The 26,689-nt window shown below is 41.2% G+C and overlaps 1 protein-coding gene across 1 annotated transcript; it reads left to right on the plus strand.

Moving 5' to 3' along the window:
* The first annotated feature begins 1,112 nt into the window (after positions 1 to 1,112).
* On the plus strand, positions 1,113 to 26,048 carry LOC110986451 (NUAK family SNF1-like kinase 1). The gene is made up of 7 exons (XM_022248321.2): positions 1,113 to 1,872; positions 3,698 to 3,818; positions 13,648 to 13,796; positions 14,084 to 14,149; positions 19,816 to 19,935; positions 20,726 to 20,858; positions 21,236 to 26,048. Exons 1-7 carry the CDS (start codon positions 1,603 to 1,605, stop codon positions 22,255 to 22,257), a joined length of 1,881 nt encoding a protein of 626 aa, XP_022104013.2. The 5' UTR covers positions 1,113 to 1,602; the 3' UTR covers positions 22,258 to 26,048.
* Positions 26,049 to 26,689: the final 641 nt, after the last annotated feature.

The following is a 26,689-nucleotide window of genomic DNA, read 5'->3' on the forward strand; positions in this document are numbered from 1 at the left end:
AATCTGGTAACAGTGAACAATGTCTTATTAACGGTGGATACACTGGCGAATTTTCAGGGTTCCAAATTTTGGGGAAGTTTCTCCAAAATGAGGAGGGCAATTCTATAAATTAGGGGTCCGATTTTTGGTGTCCCTGTCAGATCTATGATTTTGTAAGTGCAGAACACATTTTCTAATTTCCAAGCGTGATGAATTGGGTTAATGTAAAGTACCTGCCAAACTTATAGTAATAGTTTATCAATTCCGGTGACATTTCCATGTCCCTGGACCCTGAATTTACAGAATGACCCGGAATTAAAAAGGGGGAGTAAGGCAATATTTGTTTATACACTTCAGGGAGAAAACATAAAGAGTACCTAAAAGTCGTGCTTATTTCCATTCCCCTATCATTTTTGAAGCACGCCGCGGCCCAGCTCCCCACTCCCCACCCCCGGTCAGATGCATGACGGTTTCCAGTGTATCGTTTTCACAAAAGGCGCCTGAAAGGAGAAATTGTTGGGACGGTTTGAAACTCAAATACTTGTAAATACCAAAAGTTATTGAGGAAGAAATTAGGCCGGAGTTAAGAAGTTCATACTCTGAGGTGCGATTTGGCGGTCGTGAATAAACTGTTTTACATGGGTTGGCACGTGTTTTCCTTCCTCCATGGTTGGTATTATCTCACTTGTCGAGGGTTTTTAATCACAATTCTTTGTTTTCGCATGGATTTCCTCCCTCCATGGTTTTCGCAAGTAGGCGTGGCCTTTGGTTCTGTTCATGATGGTTCTAACATCAGAAACACGGTTGTTTGTGTGTCCATATTGGCACCTTATCTCCTAATTCTTCGGAAAAAAGTAAAGAATTTTAGGCTGGATTTTAGGGATGAACGGATTTTAGGAATGGCTACCATGAAACTACATGTCTGATCCACTGATCTCTACTATAATACTTTAATAGAGGTCTGATCGCAGTAAGGAGTAATTTCAGAGTGAACTGTAGCGCCCCCTATGTTTCATCATACGGCTTAATCAGTCAAGGAGGGCGGGCTTCAAATTTTCTGTGAAAGTAGTGTACGTGTTCGTACATTGTACGTGTACTGTACATCCCCATGTACTGTACATGTACGTACGAGTAGAGCTAGCGCACGTGCCATGCACCGTCCGTATCGTGTCACCGGCTTAACAATCCAGCCAATCGGAAACGCAAGATCTTCTGTTGACGGTCGTGCGGTCCATTGTGTCAAGGCTAGGCGGGGCTAAAATGCAAGGTCAACTTCTCTGCCGCACGTTGTATCCGGATAAACAGAACAAGAGTAGAAATCGTTCGTCACGGAAGGGGTCTGCGGTTTACGATGGGGTGAGATTGTTGAAAATACAGGCACGTGCTTTACGACTGGCAGTTACTCATCTATATTAGTGGAGGAAAGTACACCAGAATGTTTACATATGTAAAACGTCACCAGGTGGACCGCAATTTGTGAGATTTTTATAGGCTCATCACTCTCCCTGCACAGGCTTTTCAAGTAAGACATCAGTCAGGACTTCGAGGTGACCAGTGTTGAGTCGTGAGGCCTTCTTGCATTCAGGCCATTTCAACACTCAGACGGACATTGGCACTTGGACGATGGCAGGATCGGATGACTCCCTCTCGTCGGCTGCCTCATCAGGTTCGGACGGCGAGCACCCAACGTCGGCCCCCTCTTCTGCATCCTCCACTGCTCGGGCCAGCCTCAAGAAGACGAGCAGGAAGCGGGAGGCTGGCCCTTCTGCTGCCTCCACCATCAGACACCGGCACCGGCATAATCTGAGCCATCGGTTTGAATTTGTCCGAACGCTAGGTAGCGGCACCTACGGAAAAGTCAAGTTGGCTTTGCAGCTTGATACGAGGGAAGAGGTGAGTCATTTTTTGCCTCTCTACTCAACCATGTCAGTCACCATCTGGTGATGCTTGGAAAAAGAGTCCCACAGGCTGGGGGTTCTGCCCAGTATCACTATCAGCTAATTGATTGGCATATTCTTATTTGATTTAAAGGATTCATACTTTTTCTGTGATCAGAAAGCACAGGTTTTCTTGTGTAGAGATTTATAATATTGCTCCTTATTATGTTATAATTATATTAATATTATTAATTTCTGTAAGGTATTCATCAAAGTCATGAAAGTCTAAATATGATGGACTTCTGTCTATATAATGTAAGGAGTTTTGAAGATGAGTGTATCTTTTTTCTTCATCATCAGTGATCAACATCCAACATACCAACAGAAATTCTCTCAATCAATTTTCTGAATTTACAAAATCTCTCTATTTACACCTGAGCTCATCAGACTAAGGAATAAGGTTTCCGTCATGTTTAGGGAAGTCTGAAATTATCCTAGGGAATTTTTCATAATGTTATTCAGCTGTTCATGCGTGGAGATTAAGAAAATCTGACTGTGGCTTAAATCTTGGAATCCAAGGTCTGTACATCTGTTGTACATCTGTTTTAGATCCTTAGGTGGCTTGAGCAATGCTCTTAGAAATCAGCGAATTTCCCAACATCATAAACATCAGGGCTGGAATTGCTCAAGGTAGTCCCAAGGTAGCCCTTTTTTGAAATTGCAGAATGCAGTATACTGCTATAGGCAAGATAGGGGCATTTTGATCAGCAGGGCTTGGCAGACAGAGAGGCATTTCAAGTGCTGGGCTGAGGAATGCCATCCGCAAACAAGCTTTATTCAAAAACAAGTACCCCACTTAAACACAAGACAGTGAAGAAAGGAAAAAACCCACAGACCAGGCTGGAGCACCATCACGCCACTTCTTGCCATGGTTACAGACTCTGGATGCATTCCTCCAAAATTGTTCCTGTTTATTGGGTGTTAAGAATCTCATGTGAGGGGAACATCTAACACCCCTCCTCTCCACATCCCACATTAAACAGGATGTCCTCCAAAGGCTTTATTCACAATCCCAGCAGCCTTGTCTCTCAGGCATTCCAAGCATTTCTGGTCCCATTGTTCTGGTCTGGAAGGGGGGACCCACCAGACAATGTCCAGGTGTATCTTAATGTGGTTGATAGCAACCAGCCAGGGGTAGATGGTGGGTTACTAACAGGTGGGGTTGGAACTGGACAGCAATAGATCTGACCTCCAAAAACAATACAGTGTGAATTGGCCTTACACAATGGCCAGCCATACCACTAGACCCAACAGATGTATAGGGCTTTAATATTGAAGGCCAGTGCATGCAGTGGTTATTGATTGTATTTGTAATCCAATTCATGGTCAGCTGTAGAGAGAGAGATCAGTCCTTTATTACCTGGTGTATTTATGTCCCTACAGCATGATTTGGAGATCAGCATGAAATGGATACCTCAATGCTAGCCTACATGTACATGTATGATGTAGACGATTCTTATTGTAGAATTAGAAATAAATACAGAAAAATGTTAAGTCTGGGCAGGTTAAAAGATTACATTGCAGAGCTACCAGCACTGGCAACTGGCACTGTTTACATATCTGCAGTGTTCTTGATTTTCATTTCTATTTTCCTGAGTGATACACATTAGTTGAATTATGATAGCGAAAAATTTGTAGTTTTAAGACAAAATTCACAGTCACATGTATGTTGCTTGAATTGAATGTAAATCCCCTTGCCTCCTAAAATTGTCAAACGACTGGCAATTCAAACTTGCGAAGCTGCGTTTCAGTAATTCCCTGGTTTCTTTCTGACCTTATAGGTTGCCATCAAATGCATCCCCAAGAGTAAGATCGACAATGCAGCTGACCTGAGGCGATTACGCCAAGAGATTGAGGTGATGTCATCGCTGCATCACCCGCACATCATCAGGGTGACAGAAGGTGAGATATGCTGTTTCCCCCCTCCCCGGGGAAAGAGAGAAGGGAGTCAGTGTAGAAGTAGCCAGGGGTTTAGCCAGAAAATGAAAAGTTGTGTCCAAATTTGCCTCGAAGAAACACTGCAATCAGGGTTAAAGCAGGTTTACCCTTTTTTATGTTGCCATAAAATAAGACATTGAAAATGAACTGACGTTCAAAAGGTTTGAAGATAGCCCCTATGGCTAAACTCTGCCAGCTAGAATTCATACACAACTCCCACCTCTCACAGAAATGATGCTGCTGTTTTTCCTTGATGAGCAAACATTTGCAAATCAACAACAAAAGAATTCCTCCTGACACATCAGACCATAATCTTGAAAACTAACCGTAAACAGGAAACACTGTATATGTTAGTTTGGCAGACCTTAGTGAAGTCACCTCTGTGTATCAATACACCACACTGCCTAATCTTCCTTTCCCTTGTCAGTAAATATTGAACAATAAATTCATGCACAACTTCTGGAAAAGGACCCAAACATATTGAGAGAGGGCAGGTTTAGCCTAAATTTTGTTCCTTTTGCAATCAACCGTAACATTTGTTTGAAAATCTTTGAGTTAGTCACCACACAAACATCGGACAAAAGTCCCACTTACTATGGCTGTATTCATATTCTCCACTGAGGTGTAACGCCAACGGTTGGCAGAAATTTTTTTGTGCAATCGAATTTGAACGTAGGGGATCAAGGGGATTTCCCAAAAGTCCGTACTTTTCCCGCTCATCGCCTTTATGGAGTATAAAAGTCTGGAATTTTACAGTATTCCAATGTTGAACTTGGAACGTGGCCACAGTGTAAGCCAAAATTCTAAGGAACTTTTTCTTTTCCATCCCATTCAGTCATCGGCATTTTACGATGATGACGTCGGTAGTTTTCCTTTTTTCTGAGCTGTTGTTGATTTCATTATACATGTACCATCCCTTTGAAGGGCTGAAAATGTCCGATGATTCTAACTTCTAACGAAAGGCAACAATAAAAAAAAATGGGGGGGCAGGGAACTGAACAATGGTAGGAAGTGAATACGTTTTGATGACATCAACTTCTCATTCATACATGTACATGTATGTTTGAAGTGCAGAACAAGCATCTTGTTTTTCCTTTACAAAATGGAGCTTTGGTCCTCTTAAACCTATTTTTAGTAGCCGAGGTTTTTTCTTGCAGTATACCAACTTTTCTTTTAGAATCTCCTTCCTGTTACAATCTCTCAACTCTTGCACTCCTCTTTCGTTTTGGGGATTGTCAATGAAATGTACCGTACATGCAGGTTTTTCCCCAAATGAAGAATTACAAATACTCGACTGTTAAATCATACTGTAAGTGCTATAAAAAGCTAAAATTAACTAAACTTCCTCATTCCTGGCAATTTTCTGCAGTGGCTTTGCATTCAAACCGAAACTAAACCACACCTACACTATTTTGTTTTCTTGGGCTTAAAGTATTAAAACACCCTTCATGAAAGTTTAGAAATGTATGAATGCTCTCTTGTAGCATTATACCAGTAATTCATACAATAATAAATAAAATGCGAAACTGGTGACCACATTTCGAAACGCATTCTTTAGCGTAAATGTAAAATAAAATCCTTTGTGGGTTCCCGGGTAGAGTAGAACTGTGTCAAATAGCGGTGGTTGCCGGTGGAATGTGTATTGTAACTTTGTAAGGATTGTCCGTTTGAAATGGCTATTGTGACAGCTGGCGCCCAGAAACCATATAAATGACACTGCACTTTGACAGACCTGCGCCTGTCTGCTCTAGTCAGTGAAAAACTAGGAACGCCTATCAATGGCCACGGGCTTGAATTATGGGGGGGAAAAAATGACACGGCATTATCACCGTGAAACCCACCGGGAAAGATGTTATTGCATTATAATAAATGGCTCGTTATCAAAATAAGATCATGTCAGGGGTTCAGAGAGGTGGCGGAAAATAATTCAGAAATGAGATCATAATGGCTGTTTGTCAGCTTCAGACTGTTCACCGGTATGTGAACTTTTTGCCAACATTGCAATCCTTTGACAACATGCAACTCAAGCCAGTGTGTTTTTCAAAGTGTTTTTGAGGTTAGAACTCTCCTCTTTGTTTGTTAAAAGAGTTTTTGTTTATTAATTTGGTTTTTGAGACGGGAAGATTTGAGAAGCAAGTCCACAGATCGATCGACCATTCTGTTAGGATTATACTGAGTTTATGTATGCTGAAGTGCCGTGTTTAACAAAACCCTTGGACACGTGTGTCTCTAAAAAACTTGAAAACCTCAAACTGTTTATATAAAAGTTACAGTTTTAACAAAAGCCTGTTGAAGTCTAAATCTGACCAGCAAAAATGAACAAGTTCCATAATTGGTAATTTAGTAAGTATTACAGTGGCACTTTGTCTGTTAATCCCCACTGCTGTGAATTGTCTCACCATAGATTACACGTAGCGGATAACCAAAAACCCAAGGAATCACAGTTTTTAACAACATGGGTTGTTGGTGTAGCATTTACATGTACCCAGAAGCCGATGTTCATTGTGTTTAATGCAGCAGGCTTGGAAGAAGGAAGTCTGAGGTTTGCCAATTCATCAGGTCAAAACAAAGTACATATCAGAACAGCAGAAACTTTCAGCAGAGTCCTTGGTTATCTGTTAAAGCCAAGCCATCAGCGGTGCAGGTCCAAGGTCTCTTTATCCATCTTACTTGCTGATGAATCACCTCTTGGGGATGCCACCTATTTCTTGGGCAAGATCTGGCTCCCCCCATCTGGGACCTTACTGTGGGTTGTAGTGGGAGGGTGACATCTGGGGTTAAGTTAATAATGTGCATGGAATGTTGCTTTGAGTGGGAAACCCCAAACACAGCGGAAATAGTAAGGCAGGTGGTCCCGAGGCCGTATATGGTAAGTCACAACTCAGTGCATACAATAATGGATAAATCCACCGCTAGATTTATGGCCTCATGTGAGATTTCTGTTTATGTGGTTTCCTGTCATAAGATTTATAGTTTGAGGGATTTTTGGTAGGCCTACCTCTTTTCAACAAAGATAATTTACATGTAATTGTGGTTGTATAGTTAGTGTTGTTAAGGTAGTTCTCACACTGATGACACAGCGTAGAATTTGTGCATGTATTACGTTCCTGTACTGGTTCATTGCTGTTTAAGTTTCATTTTCAAATAGACCAAATTTTTACCAAAAACACAATTCAGAAATTTTTAGAAGTGCTACAACTAATGATAATAGTGAATGCATTCTATATTGAGTCATGTACTTTGTTAGCATCAACAGCAGTGGAAAGCTGTGAAAATGGTGTGATTATTAATTGAATTGTCATCAGGAATTAAGGAATTATTTTGTCAGTTAGTTCTGTAGTAACAAGCAGACAACGTCCAAAAAATTTTAGACACGCAAAAACCGACATGTGCACTGTAGCCTACATGTAGCTCAAATTAAGAAAAACACTTTTGTAAACAAAAAAAAAATAGCTACAATATTGCACATTATCAGTGTAGCTTGTGACATTCATTGGAATACACTTATGAAAGGATACTCTCTGTCCAATGAGCTCAGCATTTCTGTTTCTAATTAAAAATTAGGTTGTATTAAAAAAAAAAAAGGTCACACAAATGACTACCTGTATGTTACTTTTCATGATATCAGCAAGCTTTGCTGGAGAAATATTTCACTTATAGCGATTTCCAACGAGTTGATGGTGGGCATGTCACGTTGGAGTGCTTGTTGTTAGAGTGACGGGCATTGTGGCTATTTATCAGGGCAGAGTTTTTGTGTCTGGGGCCTTGTTTGCGCACCAGGCGAGTGCGGACTTTGGATCGGGCGTGTTTGGATTTGCTGCCAGTGCACTAGAGAGAAATAACTGCTTTAGTGGGGCCTTGAAATGCCCCAGGACATTACTGATTGTGCATGCAGCAAAAACATGATTTAAAAAATGCAGCTTGTTCAAAGTGCATGCCAGACGCTTTAATGTTATTCAAGTCGAAGTTCCTTGCTCAAATTCTAACTTCATGTTTTTGACCTTTGTACATGTATGTGACTTTCGTGTATACATTGCATTGTACATTCATGCTTAGGAGAGGAATATTTGTAAGTTATAGAGGATCATAACTTGAGGTTGATCATGATGGATAGGTAGCAAAATTTAAAATGATAGCTGTCATCATGCTATTAGCTCCATGCTGTCATTAAGCGATAAAAAAAGCTCCATGACACTACAAACCAATCGCACTATAATTCTTAACTTTCTTTAACTTGTCCATCTCTAATTTGAACCTGTGACTGCAACAGGTGCATGCCCACTCCTTTCCCTTCCGCTCTCCCAAACCAAGCAATTTCATGGTCTGCTCGGTCTTTTTTTATCTGTTGTTTCGCTTTTCCATCTTCTACCCACCAATATCCATCTGGATTTTGAGACATAAATAGCGAGGATTTACCCATGACTGATTCTCAGTGATATCAGTGAAAACTGGAGTTTGTTCCCAGCTGAACTTGAACTTTTAATCGCATACTCCCTATCTTTCTTTTTAAAGTTCTGTGTTTGACAATGCGTGAGAACTTTGGCTCTGTACTTTTTCTGTCTTTCCGGTGGAGGGTCTGTTTTCAGCACACAGGAAACTTACTCACAAAATGCCATAACTTTCCCAAACCTCTTAATCCCAGGCCAATGAAAGGACTCTTTTCTTTATCGCCTTGGCCAAGGATTTATGGCTTTCCCCTCTGATGTAAAGAGTGGATGACACTGGGGCCACTTCCTCCCTGGTCCCCAGTGCTTGTTTTCCTTGCGGCTTTGCCTCAATGGGTCGCGTCTCCTGTGAAGTGCTCCAAGGTCTTGTGATGGGGCTCTTACCCCTCCATTGGCAAACAGAGGTCTCCATTCAGCCCTCGAGTTCTGGTCCAAGTCTGGCCACACTGGTTCTTTGTTTTCTGGCTGGGAGTTGCAGCACTTGTCTGCCAGATGCTGGCATTTAGCACATGCTGGCGGCATGGTTCTTTCTCTCCTTGGACCACCCTCTTTTAAACCCCACAAGAATTTAGCGCAAGCTGTCTTTTTTTTTTTTTGACAAAAAGGAAGATCTGCTTTGTGGTTGTGGTTTGTACCACAGATGGAGTGTCTGGAGGAATTTCTGAGGCACAAGCAAACTTTGTCTCTGGTCCTCAAATGACTTGAGACTTAGTTCTCCTGCCTCCAGGCTCTAGTCTGTGCCCCATGGGTTTGTAGCACTATGGTTACAGTTACCCAGTCGGCCTCTGTATGGGAAGAAATAACTTGATAGAGAGGTAATTTCTGCTCCCAAGTACTTTCTCTATGACCCAGTGCATGCAGTGTAGCTTTGTGGTCAATGAGTACTTTGTACTTGGTTTCCATTATGCAAGAAAAAAAGAGGCAATTATTATTACTTTGATGGGAAAACCAGTATGATACTCAGCAGGATGTGTTCTTTCTTGTTGATAAAAGGCAAACTTATACGAGGTTTTGCATAAAGTTGTAGTCTGAAAGTGTGACATTTTGTGTCCCCGGTTACTCTTGACCCTTGACCTGTGTAATTTGACATGGAAGTATCATTGGATTGACTACAAACTAGTTTGATTTGTTAGACAGGTAATTTACATTACTTAATCACTCATAGAAATTAAACAAAATCATATGTCTGATGTGACATGGACGAAAAACTTGAATCCCAAATTTGCAAAAATGACCCGCACAACTTGAATAAAAACGCAAAACAGCAGAGGTTGAGATCGGATGTTAATTTTGCTGAGTAAGGCCAACCTGAACACAAAGACAAAATTTGTAATGAAATTAGTTTAAAGCGAAGACTATTTCAATTCAATAATAAGGTATGTGTACTCCACCCTACTTGTGCACAATACCCTGTATTGATGGGGAACCGGATCCTATTGGCATCCTCTATCACAAAAAGATGACAGATCGGGCATGACCAATCACGCCACTGGGTCACGGTCTGTGTGACTTTACCAAGGCCTGTTCCACATGTACATGTTCATGTACCTATTGGGTATAGACGACAGATATACAATGATTGCGAGCTGTCTCGGCATTCTGCTCTCTCTGATGTCATCTCAAATCTCTTTCGAGTATCTTTAGGCTGTTGGTTTGTACGCAGTTTGTGCACCAGCAAAAGTAGTGCTTTTTTCTCCAGTAGTCAGAAATCCTCTTACTTTGTGACGCGTTATATCCACCCAGCCCTTTTTTTTCTTTTTGTGTTGCCGATTTAATGCCAAAGTGGTCACCATTGTGTCGCGTTTTGCCCGAAGTTGTTTTCGACAACGTCTTAAGAACTTCAGTTGAAGGCAGCCCCTTTGTCACCGCACGTGGGCATGTGCAGCAATAAGACGTTGACGTCACAGTGCACCGTCCCTACATGTAAATGCTCTCAGAATGCTGTAAACAAGTTGTCAATTCTGAAGTGAATTCACGCGCATTTGTTGTTTGTCCACAACTTCTGGTCATGTTTTGTAGGTTTTTTTGGGGGGGAGGGGATAATTTTACTTCCATTTTATCAGAGACACAACAGTACAGCTTCATGTACGCCATTTTCTAACTGTACAGTCATGTCTTCCTTTACGTGACTTTCTTGTTCAAATCATCGACAGCTGTCCATGAAAGAAGAGTTCCTTCTTTGTATGAGCCCCTGTGATGGTCAGGTACAATGTAGTGGTAATTCCTGGCAAATGGTTGAATTTAGTAACTCCTTAATGGATGAGAAAAAAATCAGTGCTGTTTTTAAGATTTTATTTTGATTTACCAGTTTTGTGTCTATTATTGGACTGTCTGGGTTTTTTTTCGATTGCAGACCATTACCGCCTGTTCATACTTTGTGCCTAAGCACAAACAAATGTGAATTTTTTTTTGCCTCAGATCAAATATCTGCACTGCATATTTGCAAAAGTCGAACACATTTTGACTCCAGCAACTTTGCTTCGAACATTGCGTTCGGCTGAAACATGAACCGGCCTTTGGACTGTGTTCACAACATGCAGGCTTGTTTATGCATAGTTTCCCAACATGACTTTCATAAAGGAGATGTTGCTCACAAATTGTGAGGCACTTTTCTTTAGTCACATTTACAAAAAAAGGAACTGAAGAGTGGCGTTATATTGTTCTTGTTGAACCTGTTTGCTCAACCTGCACAGCCAAACAGGGCCTGGTGCAGCTGATATGGGTGATGCCCATTATTGACTTGAAATCCTTGACATCGGTATTGTGCTGACGCACAATCAAAATTCACCTCAAATAACACCATTGTAAAGGAGTTGCTACATGTGTGGATAAAGTCCCCAAACCACAAGATTAATGAAACAAAAACACCCCAAAGCGGGGCGTTTGTCATAAAGAATAACTCGCCTGTCAAGTCTGAACAGATAAATTTTGATTGACGGACAAAACCTGTGAATGAGGACATTCCATTGTGTACCATGCACTGGCTTGTGGTTAGCTCAAAAATGCCTGGTTTTTACAAAGTCTCAATGAGGCACTTGTTACATCTATTTTTAGCCTTCTTGATTGTTAAATACTGATAAATGGATCGGAAAAAACAAAGACAAGGGGCATATCTTTGTACTGGCACATTCTATGTATCACCCCTCACAAATAATGTGGATTAAAATACCGTTGATTAAAAAAAGTATAGATTGTGCACCTTGTCCATGATGCATTCTAAATTTAATTTTCTTTCTTGGAATGTAGAGCATAACTAAACAAGTTGCTTTCTCAGTATGTAGGCTGTATGTACTTGGGATCAGCATTCTATGCCAGAAGCAGATGGATCTAGCAGGGATTTAGATAAGCCCAGTTTTAAAATTCTCTCTCTGAAAATGTTTCCTCGTTTACTCTGTGATTGTTATCACAGATCAAGACTGGAAGCTGAATTTCATTGGTACTCTTGTTTGCCGCCCGTATTAGACTTTACAACATTGTATGACTCCCGGCATGGTTCTATGGCATCACACCAATTTGCAAAGAACCCGCTTGCCCAGATATGGTTTTACTGTCCATGGCTTGCTCCCTTTGTAATTAGGAAAATTTGGCAAGCAGTGATTTTTTCTTTCCTTTTTTCATGCTAAGCAGCCTAAACAGCTCTTGGTATAACTTTAGCCCCAAGCTGAAGCTTTCTATGTCAAAGTTAATTTACAGTCTTGACAAATTTGTATCACAACCAGTGCCACTGATGCCAAGATTGGTTGAGAAATAGGAGCAGGCACGATACAGTAATTTTTTTCTTTTCGTGGTAGCAAAATTTAACAAGAAAACTTCCCAAACCATGAAATGTTGGAAATTTGGTGGCAGGTTATGTAAGGAGGTTTTGGAAAGTACTGGTACCAAAGAATTACATGTACATGCATTCAACCTTTTACATACCTTCCTACCTATTCCACTTATTTTTGTGTTTAATTAATGATATCTTTATTCCCTGCAAGGGGTCTCCAAAAAGTACTGTGTAATTATATTGTTTGAATAATTTTGTGGTTTGGAGGGAGCCCAGGGGGTAAGTTTCCAGATTGCCTGTACTTCTCAGCTATGGGCCGTTAATCTGGTGTGTAATCTGGTATGAAACCACAGATTACATGCTACAGTGAGATGCCAGGGGAAAAAACAAAGCAACACAGGAGCTCTTGGTGGGGGGGAAGATTAGTTTCATGTTGTCATTCAGCTCAACAACTTCCTTTACAGGGTCATCAACCTCCATCCTAGGTTAACTCTTTCCCTGGAAAACAAAAAAAGAAGCTTCAGTTTATTAGGGCTGTCACCTTGGCTTAGATTTTCCTACACAGAGATCTATTATATCCCAGAAAATGGGTTGCCCAGCCAGTGTCATAAGTTGGACCTTGGTACCATGTTTGTCTAGACATGCGTATGTGTACTGCACTGTTTGTAGACTTTCTGTGAACTGAGTCCAGTGTGTACACGTACATGTACATTGTACTCATTGTAATGCAGTCCCTTCACGGAATACTGAACAGTTGCACTGTTCCATTCTCCCAGTCAGTCCTTAGAGATTACGACAACAAGAGATGGTCCTTGGTCTGTTCAAATATTATTGTCCTGTGCCTGCGATTTGGGGGCTCACCTCTTCTGAGTAATGTTGACGAGGGGCCGCGGGAGATTTCCTTGTACCCCTGTCAGTGGCCTGGGTGGCATACCAGTGTTTCTTTGTTTGTGTACACATGCAGGGTATTGTTTACCGGGCTGGGTTATCCAACCCTGCCAATCGGGGAATGACAGTGAAACTGAAATGCCGCTTGGTTTCCCGGACAGCCAACAAACATTAAACGTGTCAATGCCCGCACTACTTTCGGGGAATGTTGGAAAATTGTGAACTGCTTTTCCAATGCCCAGTTTCCCATACATGAAAATGTTCCTCAAAGTCCACTTTGAAGGGTTATTGCGATATTTTAATGGATTTTTGTTTTTAAGAATCAGAGTCAGCTTGGTCGCACCAGATACATTCTTAAAGATGTAGATGTTTCACACTTTGGGGTTTAAAAGACTGAATTTACTGATATGCCCAAAATTTGATTGAGTGTGTGTGGTTACCACGCTACAGAGAGATGAAAACTTTCATTTTGTTGTGATTTTTTTGGCCAAAACTGCAAAGGGCTTGCGTCTACATCCCAGTAAAGGAAAGTGTTGCGAAGTACACGTACAATTGTACATGTGTGTGCGCCAGTAAAAGCCAAACATAGAGCATTCACGCTAGTGTGTTTTCAGTTGGGCAGTTCCATTGGCAACATTATTCAGATCTTAACAATTTTCCATTTTTTCCTCCTCTTTGTTGTTTTCGTCTGCAGTATTCGAGAGCAGAGATAAGATTGTCATGGTGATGGAGTATGCCCCTGGCGGTGAACTGTACGATTACATCAATGGCGGCAAAGCGACGCCAGCCGAGGCCAAGAGGTTGTTCAGGCAGATCGCCTTGGCTGTTCAGCACCTTCATAAGGTAAGGGGGAAGAATGCAGGTGTGTTCTTGTGGAGAAAGGGGCCCTGCCGCAAAGTAGGAAACAAAGTTGCAGAAGCCTCCAAAATGTTTTGCTTTCGTGTTCAGCTTTTCCGGAAGTTTCCAGAATATTTATACATTTCCATGAATTTTGAACAAAATGGCCGTAGAAATTGTTTGTTGAAGAAATGTCATGTTGGTCCACATATTGGAAGAAGTATTGTTTACTAATTAATGTTTACCGTGTAAATACCTGATACTAGATTTGTTTCCTGTTTATTTCTTTGTAGAATAACGTCGTACATCGAGATTTGAAGCTAGAAAATGTTTTGTTGGATTCTGACTTGACCGTCAAGGTGAGTTGGTGTCTAAAGCCTGAAAAAAAAGAATATGTGAAATATTGCTGTTACTTCAACATATGTTATTTACCCGTGCCACTAATTCCACTAAACAGTTGTGCAGTGTAAAGGCTGCTGAACTCATGCCAGTACTGCTACGCAGTACCTTTAAAAACCATGGCATATTTTTACATTACTGAATGCCATTCACAAGGTTCGTTGTAATCCATTTGCTGCCATCACAAAGAGCACCGTCACCTCTGTAATGTCAACAGTACATATTTCCAGGTGACCGCAGAAGGAATGCAAAACTTAGTTCCTACCAGTTCATGACATGGCTAGGAAACCAGACCGCAACAGTTCTCCCTGTCTCTCTTCCTCTCTTGGGAATTATTCCGTCAAGTTCAAAGGCAAACAGTGTACAGAAACTAGGATGCATTGCTCTAAGTTTCCTGTGTTGACAGATATCAACTGCCAAAACAGTGTCAGTGTTGTCATCGGAAACATTGTTCGGAAAGGTTTATTGTCAATTGAATCCTAGGAAAAGAAGCAACTCTTCAGAAATGTTGTGTTCATATAAACAGGCACATTAAAGTGAAACAGTAACCATATCAAGTTCACTTTGATTCAGTAAGCCCCCCCCCAGTAATGGCGGAAGATTGAGCTATGTGCTCACTGCTTATATCATTACTGGGGCTTCCACAAGTGTACAGTACATGTATCTTCACGTTCTTTGCCATAACTTGGCAAAAATCCTTTTCAACATCATGCACAGTGTACATGCGCCCCAATTGTTTCAACGAACAGTCCTTCCGTCCGCTCACAAACCTCCGATCCACTCAGGCAATGTGGCCTGACATTCCAGCCTCTCTCCCCCCAAGTTCAAGACACCAGCAGGTTTCTTCCCCTCAGTGGTATTGATATAATCCCTTCCTAAGGCCCCAGAGGCTTAGATTTCATGAATTTTAACCCCCCCAGTTTTTTTTTATTGCTGTAAGCCTCTGTCATATGGCATCATGATGACAGGGACACCAACAAGACTCAAGGGTCTGGCCCCTTTCATCTGCTGGAATGCTCGGTGTCAGCAGTTCAGATGTTTTTTAGGATAGCATAATCCCCTGAAGCCTGTTAGTGAAGGACGTTTTTATTAAATTTGAAAAGCATTGGCTTAGATTGTTTCTAAATATATACACGGTACAGGTATGTGCTTTGGTTTTTTAATTTTAGGTGTTTTTGAGGATATTGTTTCGAACACAGTTTATCAAAAAGAAAGAAGACAGTGCATGAATACTGTCACATGGCACGTGTTTCAGTTTCGTTTGTGTCATCTAATTAGGATAGTTTGTCGGCACGGTGCTCGGCCAGTTTGTCCTAATTTGGTTGGTTTTGAAAGGAAGGAAAATATTGTCACTTCCCAGAAGAAAATATTACTAAATATGAATAGTGTACATGATTGAAACTTGTCATTCCAAACATCTCATTTATGTGCACTTGTGAAATCACTCAGACAAAAGGCACAGAATGTGTTGTGTATCTTTCAGTTTCCATTCTTACGAAATTGGAAATGTTGGAACTCATAATTCAGTTAATTAGAAGAGCATATTCTCAAAAATGACAGATATCCTTGTAAAACTTGCACTTCCCTTCATCATATTGTGGCCTATTTTTAAAACAGTTGACAATCAAATTAACTTCTGTTTCGGGGAATTCAATATGGCTGGCATGTGGTGTATTCCTTTAATGTGACCACCAGTAATTTGTCACCGTTTGTCTTAGATGTTGAAATTTGTGGTGTGTCTCCCCTTCCCTCCATCCTACCCCCTTCATTTTTTCCCTGGAAATCACTCCGGTGATGTGGCAGGTATTTGACCACCGCTGGTCAGTCACCTTCACCCTCAGGAAGGATCTTGGTTCATCAGAAACCGGTTTGGTTGATTGGTTGTCTGTGTGTCAGATGCCACACTGGCCTGGTTTCCTGCATGTTGTGGTTAGCGGGTCCCTTCCTTGGGGCATGCCTCACTCACACTGCAGGATACCAGCTGAGAGAGTTCACACTCCTGTGGGCTTTCTTGCTGTCTGATTAAATTATGCAAGATATGACATTGGAAAAAGGAAACGATTGATGCCAGCGAAAGGACATATTATGTGGTCATCTGTCAGACACACACAGCAGTTTTTATGAGCAGTCCCCTGAATCCTCTGATGTTCCAAGTATCCATGTACATGCTTGTGTACAGTGCTTGCTTTTTTCATTACGTTCAGTGACGGACAGAACAATGTGAAAAAAAAATACCACTGCCCAATTGCAAAGTTTCATCAAGAGTCGCGGTTTTCACTTGAAATCATCCTTTGTTTTTCGGTCAAATTCTCTTGTCGTAATCCCATCAGAGTTGGACAAACAGGGATGTTCACTCTGGTTTATAGCCTGAAAGGGGACTTTATCACCACCAATTCCATGCATATGATTGTGTGGAATCTAAAAACACAAAGCCATTTTTTTTAATAATATACTTTATTTCTTGATTGATTGCTTGCAAATCAACTGTCGATAATGAAAACACACTGAGACAGTCATCAAACGGCATCAGTAAAATGTCTGACCGGGATCCAAATCCTAAGCTCTCCAGTGGCTTACTCAGGAGTCCAGCCTTTGATTCAACCATTCTACACATACATCTACCAGCACATTCCGTTGAGTTCAGCCTATTGCAGGTGAAGTACCTGCAACAAGAAGTCAAGTACTCGACCCCGCATGTACAGGTACCGGTAGATTTGCCAGTCACACCCAGTTCACCTGCTGAGCTTTACGGCATTGAGCTCACAGCGGCTGCCGATGAACTTCAAATGGTCTCTCATGCCCACAGCTCACCTTGGGATTGCTGTGTACGTCAGCCCTCCCGCCAAGCCTTTTATATGATGTGTGCATGTACATACATGTACATGTACATGTATGTGATTTTAATAGGCTGCAGGAGACTGCAGTGCACCTCTGCTCTCTTGCCCCGTGAGGGGTGGATGGAAGGATGTTCTTGGAGGATAAGGGCATACATGTAATTTGTGGGGGATCAAAAGGTCTTTCAAGAGCAGTGAAATGTTTTTTGAAGCAATCAAGCACACGTATACATGTAGTTAGTTGTGCGTGCCATTTGAATAATTGTAACAATTATTTGAACTTGAAATGACTTTACTCCAAGCATTTTTAACCTGATGATTGCCCAGTGTGTAGGTTTGATGGGGGATAATGCAACACCAGAATCAAAGAGGCTGAATGTTTGAAAGTTTTCACCAAACAAAATTCTTAGAAATGTCCTATAAACTGACATCGAATTCAGAGTGACCTTTATGTGACATCTCTTGTTTGCTTAAGAATGTGCGTTTCTGTATAGCAAAAGAAAAAAAAACAAGAATTTGAGTTTTTCTTTTAATATTGTTCCAGTACCCAAGGCAGGGTCAACTGCATAAATTCATCTGTTTTAAAGATTGCATTATTGATACAAACCCACAAGTGGAGATGCATTCAAAGCCATCTTCCTTATTTCCATGATGATGATTTTCTTGTCTGGGATGTTACACTCCTCACCCAAGCACTTCTGATGTATTCAGAAGTAACTCCACCTCACTGCTGGTGGCTCAAGCTTTGCATCTGACAAGCCATGCATATTTCCATGTCTCGCCTATCCGCTCTTGTCAAATCGAATCGTGTGACTTTTCGCCTTACGAGGTGTGACAGGAGAATGAACCCATTGGCCAATATCAGTAATTATGTCGGCTGTGTGTTCCCGATGGGGTCAGGGTATGTAGCGCAGAGATCTCTTGGGTCTCTGTCTAGATCTCTCTGCCAAAGAGCAAAATGATAGTCAAAATGATGGCAACAGCAGCCAATGATTATCAACAGCTGTGTTCCACATGTACTTGATTCATTTTTTTTTATCCTTGACCCTTTGCAACCTTACCATCAACCATGCATCTTGCCTCAGACGAGAGTGCATGGTATATCAAAGGACAGGAAATACATACCAAAAAATGCCACATTTCATTCCTTCATTTTGATGAAAACATGAACTGACTTGCTGGATTTTTTACAGTGAAACCCAGGGTATTAATCCAAAGTGAAAATGAACTTGGTTGTTTTTTATACATCCCGGTATGTAGAGACCGAAATTTGTGCTTTGATCCACTTTCTGAAGCACACATGTACAATATTGATAAGACCTCATCTTGACTTTCACCAAAAAATTACTAGTTTTGAAGTTGTGCCAATCAGCTTTGCATGCACACATTCCATGCTCAATGATAATAGTCAAATTTTGAAGAATCAGTTCAATTAAGGTCTTTGTGGCAAAGAAAAGGTAAAACTGCACTGGAAACATTTTCAAACTGAGACAGCAGAAGTAATAGACAGAATTTTCATCGTTGCTGTGCACGTTATAAAACCTATTCAGTAGTCAGTATAAACTTTAGTGTGACATGTACACATACGTGTTAGTTTGTGATTTCTCAACGAAATCCGCTGCCACGGTACCGAAATTGCCCAAAACTGTCAGTTACAAGCACTGTATACATGTACCTTGTACACATGCAGATTTATCCGTCTTTAAAAAAAAATGCAACACATATTTGGACGTTAAGGTTGTTCTGTTCCTCAATGAAGTGATTCATTGCATCCTCATGCTGCGCATTCTGTATTCATAGAGTGGAGGATTCCGTCCTCCTGGGGCCCTGAGAAATAAGAGTCACTTTTCCTGTGTGAATTCCAAACACACCATCGGAAGTGACACTTCTCTCTATCAGCTCCTGGTTCCTTCCTGTTGATAACAACTGTCACACAGTGTGCCTTCTTTTTTGCTGTCTCTATTATTAATGTTTGGAAAATTCTAGCTGCAGGCTACGAAGTGCAGCCACAACCTGACTGCAACCAGAACACAAGAAGAAAAGACAAAGAACAAAGAATTCAAACGTTGAACAAATCGCAAAACTATTCCCAATATTCTAACCAGCCTGTAGAAATGGATCACTTTTTTTTTTTTACAGTTCACATTTATAGAACAGTGGCAACATTCAGCACTAGCAGTCCAAATTGTTCCAGTCCAGTTGTCTGCAAATTAATGTCTATTGTAGTGCCGTCAGGTTGTAATGTGTCTTACTACCGGGTACTTGTATGTTCGGTCAGTTCTCTCTCTTTAGAGTGAAACTGCCAGGGCCTTGCTCAACATTTAAGTTTCATTGAAGGGCACCTTTGCACCCCGTGTACCTTGTTCCTACACTCAGGCAGTAAAGGAACTATAGGTCTGTGCACATTCTGACGAAAAGTAGCCACAATACTGCATGTAGTGTGTGCCCTTTTTGGCCACTCAGGACTTAGCCCTGTAGACCATCAACAAGTCTATCCTGTATACATGTACATATGGAATCCCCTTGGCAGGGCCATATATTTGGCAATTTGCAAAGGAGAAACTACAACTTAACAAATTTGTCTACTCAGGAAGCTGGGAACCATTCACAAGTAATGCTAATCACATGGCATTGTTGGCTGGTAAACTGTTTTTGCTCAGCATCCATGTCCGCGCTTAGCAAGTTTCTGTGCATGGTAGCACTTCTGATGATCCTTTAGGTATAAATTCCAAGTGTCTGTCACATTTATGCTAACCACGGATATCTCTCTTTTCAACTTGTGGTCATTCCAGATTGCCGACTTTGGCCTTTCCAGCACCTTTGATCGCAGCCGTCTTTTGGACACGTTCTGCGGTAGCCCGCTTTATGCTTCGCCAGAGATCATCAACGGTACTCCCTACCATGGACCGGAGGTATGACCGCTTATTGTGAAATCCTGTTATGGTTGAAAGCACACACTTACCTTCCATAGCAACATTTGCCTTACTCAAAATGTTATTCTCTACATCACTGGTGGTCATTTATGCATGGGTAGTACTTTTATGTGCACTTCACATAGGCTTGCTGCTGTATGCTCAACTCTTTGCAAAACTACGTATTCTTGAGCTGCTTTCAACCAGAATTATAGTAAATTAGCTGTCATGTGATGCATTACTGGAGAAGCAGAGATGAATATCTTTTCTCAAACAGGCTGAAATCAAAGAGGCCCTGTGTTCAGTGTTGCAATCGCTACTTGTCAAAATGATGCATAATATGTTACTTGGAAATTTCCTCAGCTGATGAGCAGCCTTTTGAATCAGAGCCTTGTTGCTAATTGCGAACATGTTGGTTTCTGTTGCAGTTCACTGATTTTAATTGGTTCCAAACTTGGACCATCTGTTTAATTAGTGACGTTTGAGTTAGGCTTACTGCGGTCATCCCACTGTGGTCAGCGCTTATGATCTCAAGTCCTGTCAAACCAAAAGAACGAAGGCATTCCAATTATGCGCCCTTCTCACAGACTTTATTCATTTTTAACGATTTGACATCAGGAGAACAGATTTCCAAAAATTACCCTTGCCCAACAAACCACATCAGGGTGGTGCAGAGCCCACATTCTGGTCTGTGAACATGTACATACATGTATCCAAACACTCCAACATCTGTCAACCAGCTGTCACCGTTTGGGTTTTCTTTTGTTTCCCCCCCCTCCCCTGCCGACAGGTGGATTGTTGGAGCCTGGGCGTGATCCTGTACGCCATGGTATATCGGACCATGCCGTTCCACGGAGCGGATTTTGCACAGCTAAAGGCCCAAATCACAGGGGGAGATTTCTACGAACCACCAAGTCTATCAGGTACAGCCAGACATAACAGCTTTGCAGTTACAGTTCCATGGACATCAACCGAATTTGATAGAAGGGGATGCGGTGTTATGCTTTATCCATTAACTGGTAACTGGTATGAGGATAAAATATAGATTGATTCTGCATGTTAGACATTGTGCAGTTGCAGGCAACATACAACATAACCCTGGTTTAGGGCCTGTACGTGTAAGTGATCTCATTTCCTTACAGCCTCTTTACATCCAAAAGAACACTCGGGAACAGAGTTCAAAACAAGGATCCAACATTTATCCAACGTGTGTTGCTTGATTGGGATTCGCTGTAGGTTGTGTTTTTTTTAACGAGCTATCAAATTACAGTCAGTGTTTTTCATGGTTTTCTGTCTCTAGAAGCTTCTGGTTTGATCCATCGCATGCTGACAGTCGATCCAAGGAAAAGAATCACGATAGACGGAATCTTGAGCCACCCCTGGCTGAGGGACGGGCCCCGCCCCTGTTTGAAAGTCCCGGAAATCCGCCGCCATCAGCAGCCAGCAGTCCTGGACGGTGACACGGCCAGCCCCGGTCACAAAAACGCCAAGAAGCCACTCACAAGCATCTTGAAGAAGTCGCTGCAGAGGTCTTCGCACAAGCTCGGGTCGAGTGATAGTGGGCTGGGGTCCTCTTCAGGGAAGGAACTGGACAGAGACCAGAAACGTGAAGATGTTCAAGTGAGGTCAGCAAAGGAGGAAGCAGTAGTGAGGCCAAGGACAAAGAAGGGCATCTTGAAGAAGCAGGGAAAAGACAACGGGGGCGACAGTGGATTGGAGATCAATGAATCTGGACAAAGTAAGAGTGGTGCCAGCATAGAATCCGGTATGGAACGAGAGAGAAAGGCGGGGAAGGAGAAAAACAAGAGAGATTCAGGCATTGACCAAGACCTCACAAGCTGCTGCTTGCTCAGCGAGAAGGCTAGCCAGCAAGAGGAGTCATCTTGCCGACTCCGAGTGCCGGACAGGCTGAACTATGTCTGTAAGATCACCCGGCGGCACTCGCGGGGTAAGTACTCACGCGTCGCCAAGATGTGGGAGTCTATTTACACCACAGCAGTGGCCGGCGGCCCGGACGCCAAGGCTCTGCCCGAAGTGGCAAATGTTGCAACTCTGGAACACGACAACTCAAGTTCCAGCAACGAAGACATCCTGGATATCCTGGACTCGCCCAGCCTGCGCACGCCCACCGTAACCAAGAAATTCCAGTATTCAGTGGAAGAGGTGAAATCGTTGACCATGACGGATGGGGACAGGTCCTCATCCACAGCCGAGCAGGAGGGTGAGGAACTCTATACCAGGGATGAGCTTGTGGGTGCAATGGATGCAGAATTATTGGAAGTCTACCAAAAAGCCCTCAGAATCTCTCAAGCTGCAGTATGATTGGTTCTGATTTGTCTTTTTTTTCCCAGTTAATAAAGCAATATACACAAATCAGGGTTCCAACTGATCTTCAGTAAGTGTAGAAAATGAAGTGCACTAACTCATTCGGGAATCTTTGTATATTACAAATAACTATCAGAGCGAACAAAGTTAAATAGTTTGGAGGAATAAGATAAGTCCTCCTTTCAGCATTCGGGGAATTTCAAAGGATAAATTTGAAATAATTTAGGGGCATTTTGATCATCAAGTTCAGTTGGAACCCAAAAAATTTGTCGTAGTTTTTAACTGTTTGATTCCAGACAAAAACAAAACCTCACTTTAAACAGAGTCAAATTTTTGTAATCGGATTTACACTTAGAACTAATGATGCCTTCCCTAACATATATCCAAGAAGATCAAACTCTAGAATTGGTAGAATCCTGCTAAAATATCCCTGCTGAAATACATACAAATTAAATACGACAACAGAAATAAGAAATTCTGAGAAGCACACAGATGTTTAGGAACATCGCGTGCCATCCTTAGTCCCTTTAATTGGAGAAGCAGATATCTACATTCCAATGGATCAGCTGTCTTCTCATTACAGCGTGACGTTCCAATCACCTCCCCCCCCCAGCTTCTAGAAAGCTCAGTGCAAAAATTCCCTAGGCATCTGGTGCGTAAATAAACCATGTGCCTTTCCCAGATGGAATGGGCCAAGACTTGATCCGAGGTTGTGTACATGACATCTTCATCCTCAGTGAACATATTACACCAGAGCCCTGTACGTGCGCAAGTGCTACATTATTTTTAGCGTATTGCTGCGAAATGCAGTTTTCTATTTTTGATGTGCTCTGTGTTGGGGGTGAACGAGAAGTAAAATTAAATGGCAATACTTCCTGATTTCTTTGACATCTAGTTCCTCGTTGGTGAGTAATCTGGAAAGGGAAGGAAAAAAACCAAAGAGCTCAATTCAGTATTTGTTGATCAGATCTGGATTGCGTTTAGTAGTAAACAGGGCATATGTAGCTGTACTTTTGAAATGGTATTGACTGTCATGTGTACTGAACATGTGGAAATCAACGATATGAAACGAGCAAATTATCTGGAGTAGGATTCGAACCCGCGAGACCCACAAGATCTTACCCGTAGCTGTACTTTTGAAATGGTATTGACTGTCATGTGTACTGAACATGTGGAAAGCAACGATATGAAACGAGCAAATTATCTGGAGTAGGATTCAAAACCGCAAGACCCACAAGATCTTACCCGTACAGTGTTGTGGAGGTCTGAGTTCTAATTTGGGTATTTCAGTTTCTTAGCTCTGTAAGAATGTCTGTGTGGAATGTCTGCCTTGATTGCATGTACATGTACTCTTTTATTTGTATTGAAAGACTACATGTGTGGCCTGTAGAATAATCTTCCATATGTGGGCAGTAATTTTACTAGTGGGTGGAGGGGGCACAAGGGGGCAGCAGCATCTTATGGGGACTTCCAGCATCTTATGGGGGCAGCAGCATCTTATGGGGACTTCCAGCATCTTATGGGGGCAGCAGCATCTTATGGGGACTTCCAGCATCTTAAGGGGGCAGCAGCATCTTATGGGGCCTTCCAGCATCTTATGGGGGCAGCAGCATCTTAGGGGGACTTCCAGCATCTTATGGGGGCAGCAGCATCTTAGGGGAACTTCCAGCATCTTATGGGGGCAGCAGCATCTTAGGGGAACTTCCAGCATCTTATGGGGGCAGCAGCATCTTATGGGGACTTCCAGCATCTTATGGGGGCAGCAGCATCTTAGGGGGACTTCCAGTGGTGTGCTTTTTTGGGGGGCAAGCTTTTGTTAGCCTTGTTCAATATCCATTCATCTGGTGTTTTTTTGGGGGGATTGGGAATTTGTGGGGGGGGGGAGTGCACGTGCCGCAGGCCCCCTGTGGCTGCCCCACTGTATGTGGGTCATATACTGCTGTACAGTAGGGAAAAGTTTGTACCGTGCAAGAATGACAGGTTTTTCTTTGGGATATTTGTCACTTGTCATTCCCCAGTTGAGGTTTACATGAGAGTTTTGAAGAAAGAATTCAAAGTAACTAAAAAAATTTTTTAGTGAGAAATGCATGTATAAAATGAACTAAACAAGACGTCACTTTTTAAAAAGTGGGATTAAAAGTGTTTAATGTCTCTTTATAATTCAAGAGCAATAATGACTCGTACCCAGCACAACTCTGGCAAATTATCAGATTTGTCAAAAACTATTGTGCAAGTTTTTATGTAGTGTGACTTTTTCTGAACACTCCAGGCATAGATCATCACACCTAATTTAAATGGGACGTATGGCCAGAAAAGTGTGTAACTGTTGTAAAACCATGTCTTTATGTATTTTAATTTGTTTGTATTTATTTATGTGAGAGTGCTTGACTTGGAAAACTTATTCTAAAGTATTGGTTGAATTCTTTTTAATAATGTTTAAAATAAGTGATTATTTTGTCACAATTTGAGGGAGAACAGGATATTTTTCAGACCTTCACGTCCTTGAAATATTTGTAACCTTTTTACTTAAAGTCGAAATTTGGAGGATCATCCGTTTAAGAAAATTTCATTCTGCTATCTAAATTTGCTAATAATTTACAAATGAATACTTTGATATTTGTGACATGTTCTTCATGTCACTGGCATTAGTCTTTCTGCAAGAGTAAAAAACCCATAACCTTTTTTTTCTTCCATAGAGTTTAAGAATATGTTAGACAGGGTACGGTTGGTGACAAAATGACTTTATTGTTGGCATGTTTTGTTTTATTCTTTTAGTGTAGGTTCAGTATGAGTGCAAGTAACACATTTAAAGAACAGGAATATTTATGGCTATCCCCTACTTTGGAAGAAATCTGAATCAACTTTCCTCCTCTTTAGTAATGCCCTGCCAATGTAATTAGTGATGCTTTGATTGATGGAAGCATTTTTGGAAAAAAAGTCACCATTAAAATGAGCTGTGACACTGGTTGTCTCTTTCTGAACCAATGTTAGAGGGATGGATTTCGACTCAAACTTTGCAAAACTCAAAGTTGTTATTTGGCAGCCATGATAGATTGCTCAATTGGTTGATTATGACAGCATGTTATATCTGTAAACATTCGACATGTACTTTAGAATTTAAATGAATACTTTATTTTCTTGCCGTCTGTAAAGAAAGTTCTGTTAAATGTGAATTGATTGACTTTTGTAATTTATTAAAGGTAAATTTTTAACTCAAATGTACATGTGCATGCTAATTTGCATTCCTGTTTTACCAAAAGCCATATCATTTGAGTTGAACAAAACAAATGAAAAAAGTTACTTTTATCAACTCGAGTGCCAATTATATACCCCTCCTTTAATCCTTCAGCCAAAAATAATTGTTCCGTCCAATTATGACATCCTAAAGTTATGTAAATTCAGGAAGAGTTCATATACGGACGCCAGTAATTGTTACCTACAGTGACCTATTAGCCGTCAGAAAGCAAACATGTCCAGAAAAGTTCAATTTAGGAAGGAAAAACCAAGCCGTTTTAATACTTTGAAAACACTTGGAATTTTTCAGAGCAGTCCCATAGGGTTTGTGCACAGTGTCACAAGTGGTGTTTGTATATGGAACTCTTTCCGTAAATCACATTTAATGCAAAAGCCCAAAACACAAGAATTGGAAAATTTAGGTGAGAATTTGACAGCAATTCATACTGGTTTTATAAACTCCAATAAAACACCTTATCAAAAAGTAATTTAGACATCTGTATTTTCCCTTTTGCAGTTGAAATCAATAAAGAAAACCTTCCAGCATACACAAATTGTGTGAGATGTTATTTCTCTAGTTTCTCACAGTCTGGATGATCATTATTAGCCAGTAGTGTCGATTGCCATGTGTAAAAGTGAACATTGGAATTGCCAAAAGGGGTCAAGTTAACCAGTTTATTGGAGTTGTGTTTTCTGTTTTTGTGTGTACGTATAAAAACCTGTGAAAGTTCTTTTGTAAAACAGGAAGGTTCAATTTTTATTTCACAGGAAATTGACTTATCGTGTTAGAATTGCCTCCGGGGCAGCTTGTGAAATATTTTCTAGTTACACTCGGATATACAAAATGGATGTGGGACACAAAATCAGAAGCAAAACTCAACATGCAAAATCTCTCAGGGTTTTTGTCTAAGAGCTTTGGCCAACTTACAAACAGGGATAGTTCGATTGCTTTATTCCTGATCCAAATTTGAGACTAGGTCTACATAGTCTTAGTTGCTTGAATAAATTCCATCTGTTCCATTTCAAGTCTAGTGACTATGCCCTCTGATGACCCAATGTACCTACAGTAGAGTCTTGAATCAAGACTAAATCCTTCAGTTATGCATTTTGTCTTTGTTTCATTGGCTATCAATATCTTGTACAGAGTTTTCGAACTGCCACCGAAGTGACTGCATTCACTTCATGTAGAAATGTT

The sequence above is a fragment of the Acanthaster planci genome, linkage group LG04 (assembly GCF_054643075.1).
Source record: "Acanthaster planci isolate LZ-2023a linkage group LG04, COTS_SCS, whole genome shotgun sequence".
In the NCBI taxonomy this organism is placed as follows: Eukaryota; Metazoa; Echinodermata; class Asteroidea; order Valvatida; family Acanthasteridae; genus Acanthaster; species Acanthaster planci.